The sequence below is a fragment of the Aricia agestis genome, chromosome 11 (assembly GCF_905147365.1).
Source record: "Aricia agestis chromosome 11, ilAriAges1.1, whole genome shotgun sequence".
Taxonomy (NCBI): Eukaryota; Metazoa; Arthropoda; class Insecta; order Lepidoptera; family Lycaenidae; genus Aricia; species Aricia agestis.
Genome location: NC_056416.1, coordinates 10,963,960 through 10,971,278, shown reverse-complemented (window position 1 = coordinate 10,971,278; position 7,319 = coordinate 10,963,960). Strand labels below are relative to the sequence as shown.

General features: G+C 39.8%; 1 protein-coding gene across 2 annotated transcripts; it reads left to right on the top strand.

Annotated features, from left to right (window-relative positions):
• The first annotated feature begins 3,042 nt into the window (after positions 1-3,042).
• On the top strand, positions 3,043-7,132 carry LOC121731530 (putative zinc metalloproteinase YIL108W). Of its 2 annotated transcripts, none has more exons than XM_042120997.1 (3): positions 3,043-3,240; positions 3,476-5,462; positions 7,077-7,132. In XM_042120997.1, exons 1-2 carry the CDS (start codon positions 3,238-3,240, stop codon positions 5,129-5,131), a joined length of 1,659 nt encoding a protein of 552 aa, XP_041976931.1. In that variant the 5' UTR covers positions 3,043-3,237; the 3' UTR covers positions 5,132-5,462; positions 7,077-7,132. The 2 variants fall into 2 exon arrangements, with proteins under 2 accessions (XP_041976931.1, XP_041976932.1); XM_042120998.1 differs by lacking the exon at positions 3,043-3,240 and adding an exon at positions 3,253-3,401.
• Positions 7,133-7,319: the final 187 nt, after the last annotated feature.

Genomic DNA, 7,319 nt, shown 5'->3' with positions numbered 1-7,319 from the left:
TATTATAACCAGCTTTGGTAATGCAAAAGTCATCGGTGAGATATCGTATCTTTTAACAAAGTATGACAGGACTTTGCAAACTGCTAAACAATTCCCTGATAGTACTTACATATTGAGTATAATAATTAACTTTAACCTATCAAGTTCTTTAGTCTCTACCTCATAAAGTTAATATACCTAGCGGTATAGAGCAATAATCTCGAGCTGTCAAACGTAACCTAAATTGGTTTCATCTGTGTGTAAAAATAAGTGTACGTATACACTTACACAAGCATGATTGAACGTGATTTCTATGAGGTTAAATTGTCAACGTGCGGCACGTGCCGACTGGACGTCAAAAAATGAGTGCAGCTGTCATGTATCACACGTCTCTTTTTACCACGCAGTGTTACTGATAGTGACATCTCTCTTGCTCAGGCCTTTGTTTCTCTATTCCGCCAGGTATAATAACTTTATGCTCTACCTCAACTGGTTTTAATGTCACGCTGACCGCTCACTGTATTTCAGCGCAAGCAATCATAATAATAATGAAACAGAAGACATCTTTGGATGCATGGTCGTGTGGACATTTCAATTCAGGACCGTCACTGCCGGTCAGCGAGCGGTCAGTGCGACACTTGTTGGAGAAATCTAAGCACAGCCCTAGCGATTAGTATGCATGCCGCAGTACGCAGCCAAAACGCGGCTGTGGTGTAACAAAGTTCGTTCGCCGGTAAAAGCGAAAGTCCGTTCACTGGGACAACGACCGCCTCCTGAAGCCCTCGACTCATCACTACGTCACGACACTCCTTACGCCACGACCAATGGAGCAGTACCCAAAGCGAGTTTGTCAGCTTAGATCAACGCCCCGCTGACATTCGCGTCTAACAAGTATCAGAGAACTTCCTTGATAATAAAAATATTGACTCCACGGCCCACGCTTACGATCTATGTTGATATTTCGCCTGATATGTTGGTAAAGCTATTGACGATATGGTTTAGCGTACATGTAAAAGACCCCCAACAATACATTATGGCATAATATAGGTACATTTTTGTTTCGGACATTATGCATTGTCACGAAATTTGGCTGTCTCCCGCTTTGCTTGGCGAGGGAAATTGGATTTCTCCTACTCCTACTTTCCTTCCTTTCTTTTGATTAATTTCGTTGCGGGTCCCAAGACAGACTTAACTTGTCCCTCGGGCATCCCTGAGATCATATCAAAGGGTTTTCGTGGTTGGTTACCACTGTTGATCCTTGCGACACAGGAGTTGCAGTGGTGGGAAAGTGTGGTGGGTCATTTGCCCGTTAAAAAAATATAGGTACATTTGGAGCTAGTAAAGTACTCTGGGGCTCAGCGCACTACAGTTCCATTTTTAAAAGATCATCGACATAAACCAAATTAGTTTCAGAAAGTACTTAAATAAATAATTTTTCATCGCGCTTCAATGCTATAAAGACATCAATAACCATCTCTAAATATATTCAATTACTCAATAGGCGGAATATTAAAAATAGACAAGTTCAAGGCGTGAGGACGGATTATGTTACTTGCGAAGACCTAGCAACGTGAAACGCAAGCACATAGCAAGTAAGTACTCACCTGAGAGTCGTAATGCCAACTGAGGCGCTCTTAAAGAGCCAGTGAACTCCTTAAGGCTGAAAGTTAGCTCACGTAAGGTGCTCTCCAACTCTCTGTTCTGTTTCTATGGCTCTTACACGTGTAAGAATAATAAGGCGTAATACTAGACACATATTAGATACCTAGCTACATGAATTAGAATTTAGAATAAGAATAGAAGAAGAACGGCTTTTATGTGTCTCTGCTTATAGAAGTCGTTGAACTACTTCTATTTTTAAAGTCTGGTCCTATAGTGTCTACAGACTATTCTGACTAATAACCGTAGCTTAAACTCTTTTCCTTACTCTTTCTCTTGGTGTTACTCTTCAGAGCGGAAGAGCAAAATGTAAAACGTAAAATGTAAAACAAGGAACCGATTCAACACAAGCGCCTGGGCTATGGCACTTCCTAAAACTTTCAAGTAGGTAATATTCAAGTCCAGCATCTGATATAATATGCTTATAACAATTTAAATACTTACCTATACGGATTATCTGTCAAATAATCCTAATCAGTCAATTTTTCGTGGCAAGTTAGTGTTAAAAATTTCTACCTATTACCCATCAAAGCTATTGTGTGCTCCATGCTAGCGCTAGTAACGATACACATTGGGTAAAACCCAACAAAGTGAAAGCTATTATGCCAATTGCCAATAAAATCAATATTTTGAAATACATTGCCGCCTTGTTGCGCCAAGTACGAAACAACGCTTGATGGAGTTGCTGACAAAATACCGCAGGCGCCAGTAAGTTTTCAACTTAGTTGGCCTCTTTTACGTTGGCTCAAAACTTCGGCCGCTAATTTAGCGTGGTATCCGCGCCTTTGGCCTCGATGTTATCTAGACCTAGCACATTATAGGCACAACTTTGACACAAACTTGCAGTTGTTTCCTAGTTAAATTGTTACAAGAGCTGGATTTTAGAATACTCGTCAGTTGTTTGCTGTTGCTAACGCAGTATTAAAAGTTAACTTATACATGATAGAGCATAAATTAATTACGCATGATTGCCACAAGCACAGTCAGTCAGTAACTAAATAAATACGACGATAAGTCGTTACTTAATGTAGCGCAACAATATCTGTACCGTATGTATCTATTTAAGCTGAGTTAAGTTTTGTCTGCAGATGTTTAAAACTTACATAATAACCACTTTTACAATTTTCCCAAGAACTAGTACGAAATGCAATATTTTCATGGATCTAACATGCCATCTATGAGTTTGATTGATGACCGCGAGCGCTCCAAAAAGGAAATGAAGTAGCCTCTACCCTATATACTAACCTTAGTCTCTACATTAAATTTTGTTCTATACATAATGCATAAAGGATTTCTATAAAAACCTTTCTGAATTATCACCTAGATCGCAAAGGGAATAATGTGATTCTTATTCAAAACCTGAGTCAGTAATTGCATTACAGTTTGGCGCAGCATTTAAATTTCCCTCGTGACGCCGGAGCCGGCCAGTCTGGTGTACGGCAATCGTTACGCCACGTCGGGCTGCATAGCCGCACATGCGCACTCCGCGCCCGCTCGGAGGGAAGTGCGGCCGGCGCGAGGAAGGCGCGAGGAAGCGAGAGGTCCGCGCCCGCCCCAGTCCTCCCGCCGCGCCGGCTCGCGCCTCTCGCCTGCCGCATCATGGTGAGTCATCCCCGTGCGAAACGATTCAACAGCACCGACCTTGTTTAGATAAATTAACACGAATGCAATTATTATTGTGCTAAACCGCAAAATACACGAAACGCGCTCAGATTATAGCTAGAGCACAGTTATCTTGTTCATTGTTCGATGTTAATCTAAAAGTACTTTAGCGCTGGTCGTCTGTTATGATTCGCTCGCTCGAGATTACGCTAATGATGTTTTTACGATGTTTCAGGGTATGGACAATCAAATCGCCGAGGAGAACAAGAATGAGCAGCACGAAAACATATTCATAACGAATTTTCAGGATGGAGAAACCGTTAATTACTCACTCGTTATCATCAAGGGGTTAATCACCGCCGGAGTTTACAATTGCAACGAAAAGGTGAAATGTATTTTTACTAGCAACGGAAATAGATCTGAATCCAATTGGGACGTATTCAATCGAGAGTTCAAGATACTACTGGACCTGAAGAGAGGCGACAACGTTATAGAGTTGGAGTACGTAAAACAGAAAACGAAATCGTTCCGACTGACTTATAACCCCCGGAAGACTAATTTGAAAGTCACCCCCGTTTATATTATATGCCAAGGACACGACGGCTGCTTTCAGAGCCCGTACGACGTGGACTGTTCTATTGATAGTGCGTGCTCGAGAATAGCGATCGGGGCTAAACTCATCCAAAGTGTAGTGGCCGAGAAGTTGTACGAGAGTGGTGTGGGGAGAAAAACCTTCCAACTGGAACACGAGGTCAACCTTAAGAAACCGGAATGCACAATCTTCAGGAGCAACTTGAACGTAAACAAAGCCAGGAAAATGAAACAGGGGGAACTCTGGACGCACTTCGGTAGAGAACTGATGCTCTCCGAATTAGGAAGTAACGACCGAAAGTTTTTAGCTTTCGTATCCTGCACGAGATTCAAAGGAACCGATGATGACAAGCCTCTGACCCACGAAGAAATCGTCTCGCTGACGGAGGCACACGCGGCCCTAGGCGGAGGTGGGCTGGCGCTGTTCGGCACCGCGTGTTTGTACACGTGGCCTGTCACCGTCGACGATATACAATTGCGCTTCCTGGATAACACCCCTGTAAACAATAAGCGCTTCATGGACGACAGCGGATACAGAGGAAGCTTGGGTGGATGTTTTGCGACGACACTGGGGTCGACGTTACACGAACTGGGCCATACGTTCGACCTCGGCCACACGAAAGATGGAATTATGGGACGGGGCTTCGACAACATAGATCGGGTATTTCTCGTCGGAGACAGAAGATCTTCGGCCACCAAAGACAACATGAACAATTACAACGGGAAACCCGTACAGCACTCCACAGTATCACTGCAACGCAACATAAGCGTTACCATGAACGTAGCCGAGCCGCTGAGAGTATTGGGTCCGAGGAGCAAAACGACTCTTGGTAACTTTGCATCCATGTCGAAGTCCGACATAGTTAGGAGGAGTCCGAACGTGACGCCGATCACGAGGCCATCCAGTGTTTACTCTACCATCACAAATAAATTGTCGGACTCGAAAAGAAATTTAAATCGAATAAACTGCACCGATTCCATATATTGGACGAGAAACTGTGCGGTGTTCCTCTCGTACCACAGATGGTTCAATAACGAGTACGGACGGGAGAGACAAGCCATCACCAGATATTTAAAATTCGATACGAATAAAATGATGATAATTTCTACGGCAGGTATACGGATAGTTGAAGTGAGAGACGACTCCGACGGCATGGTTTTAGACTCCTATGAATTCACGAATCCCTTGCCAGAAAAGAGATTCTTAGTTCCGTTTACATTCTCTCCGAAGACTAAAGTCCTAACTATAGTGGTCGAAGACGATTTGGGAAATGTGTTAAAACAGACTTTTTCATACTGAAATACTTACTTGCATAGAAAATATAGAACGTCCGAGAATAGAGATCTGAATGTGAATACCTACCTTGTAGAAAAAAAAGTTTTTTAATTAAAATGATGATGAAAGACCTACCCAATAGACACTACGTAAAATAAATAACTAGCTCTATGTTATTAATTTAATATTTATTGTTAGTGTAAGCGAAGAGTAATCCAGAATGCTTAACATTCGAAAATGTAGCTGATGTAAATAAGACTGATGGTAGAAGAAATGGATCCTCACAATTTGAATAAGTTAATGTGTTTGTGCTCCAAAGAAAGTAAAAGAAAAGAACGTTTCAGCGCCATATCAAGTAAGTATTTAAAAATATTATAAAGTGATTTTTTAAAGATTGCATGGGTAAATTTTTCTAGTGAAAAATTTACCTATGCAATCTTTAAAAACCCAGCAGGGGTTCTCAAAGTGTGCGCCGCGGCGCCCTGCCTGCCTAGCATACGCCAACGAGATTCTCACTCTCGAGATAATTAAAAACTACTCGTCTCTTAATATCAAAATCTCGACATTATCTCGACAAAACTCTATAAAAATGTGTTATTTCGATGATAGATCTACGCGAGAAAAAATGTTTGTCATGCTAGGGTCAATAGAGATGAAGAGACAAACCATCAAACATCAAGAAAACATGTAGAGGGAGATATCTCGTTGGCGTATGCTAGGCAGGCAGGTCACAGATCAGATATTATTAGCCCGTGGAAAGGCAAGCGGGGTGCCGCGCCGGGAGCCGATCCCCTATCAGTATCCAAAACCACAAATATTATAAAATAAAATTATACTTAATAAATAATTATGTAAAGCCGATAGATGATTAAATATTTTGTTTATTAGGTACTATTTACCTGCTTAACCTATCTATTTAATAATCATTCAAGGTGTTTATCTTTTTGTACTTAGCTAGGTGGAGTAGGTCCCCGTGACAAAATTTTGTAAACCCGTGCACTAACTGATTCTAAACCGATACAAAAATAACTACTATACATAATGTGTAAGAACGCCTGATTTTAAAGAAAAACAGGTAGTTTTTAAAGCAACCTTAATATAGTGTTTTTGTGCTCTGTCCAATGACTAGAACAGCTGTCTAATCACTAGCCATGTTCACCCTAATTGTATTATATTATCCTTTATGTAATCGATACCGAGTATCGATTACATGAAGGATAATAATACTCGTTTATACATATTAAGTATTGTACTCAGTACTAGTGATGTGACCACATCACCTCCATGGATATGACAGATGTGACTGATGACATTGACACATTGACAAAACAAATAACAATGTCTTAATTTGACAATTGACATTGACAACTAAAAAGAAGAAATTATTGTTTTGTTTTATTTCGTGTGGCGTGCCGCGTGAGGCTTGTTAAAATATTGTTAATTAAATTTTAACTGCTCTCTTGTTTACCTTATTTCTATATTAGACTACATAATATTAAATTCTGCATATTTAGTAAATCTACGTCAAACAGTATAGCAATAATTAAGTGGTTTAGAATGTTTGGAAAATGCCAAATGTGTTTGTTTGTGTGGTGACGAGTATTAGGTATAATAATTATTGCCGATTAATCACAAAATCATTATTATCTTTGATAACGGTAGATACATAATATGTATCTGAATTTATAAATAAAGAAATTGCTAGATAAAACTTAATTATCTTGTAAACGAAATGGCCAAAAATACCCTTCCAGAAATGACTCAAAAATTTCATTTCTATACTATGATAAAATTTCCAAAGATACTGGATAATAAAATTCACGTTGTGCATTTTTTGGAAGCGACCACCGATTTATTGGTTCTAATAGGTATGTTTTATTAACATGAAATCTTAAATAGGTAGATAGTTATCAAATATTATTTTTGTAATGGAGATTTCTTATAACCTGTATTAATAAAAATATTTCAGATCAACTGGGAAACATGTTTGCACCAGTAAAGTATGATATGCAGGGTAATGTGGATGTTAGTACTTTATTTTTAACATAATAACAGATTAATTATCAACAAATTGATACCGTAATTGACCACAATGTAGGAGGAAATAGTTACTGTAACTACCATTTCCCCGGTTGTCAGGCCATTTTTCATTTCATCAGAATTGTGACGTGTCTGATGTCCTATTTGGATCAGTGTTAGATGTCGTCGATTG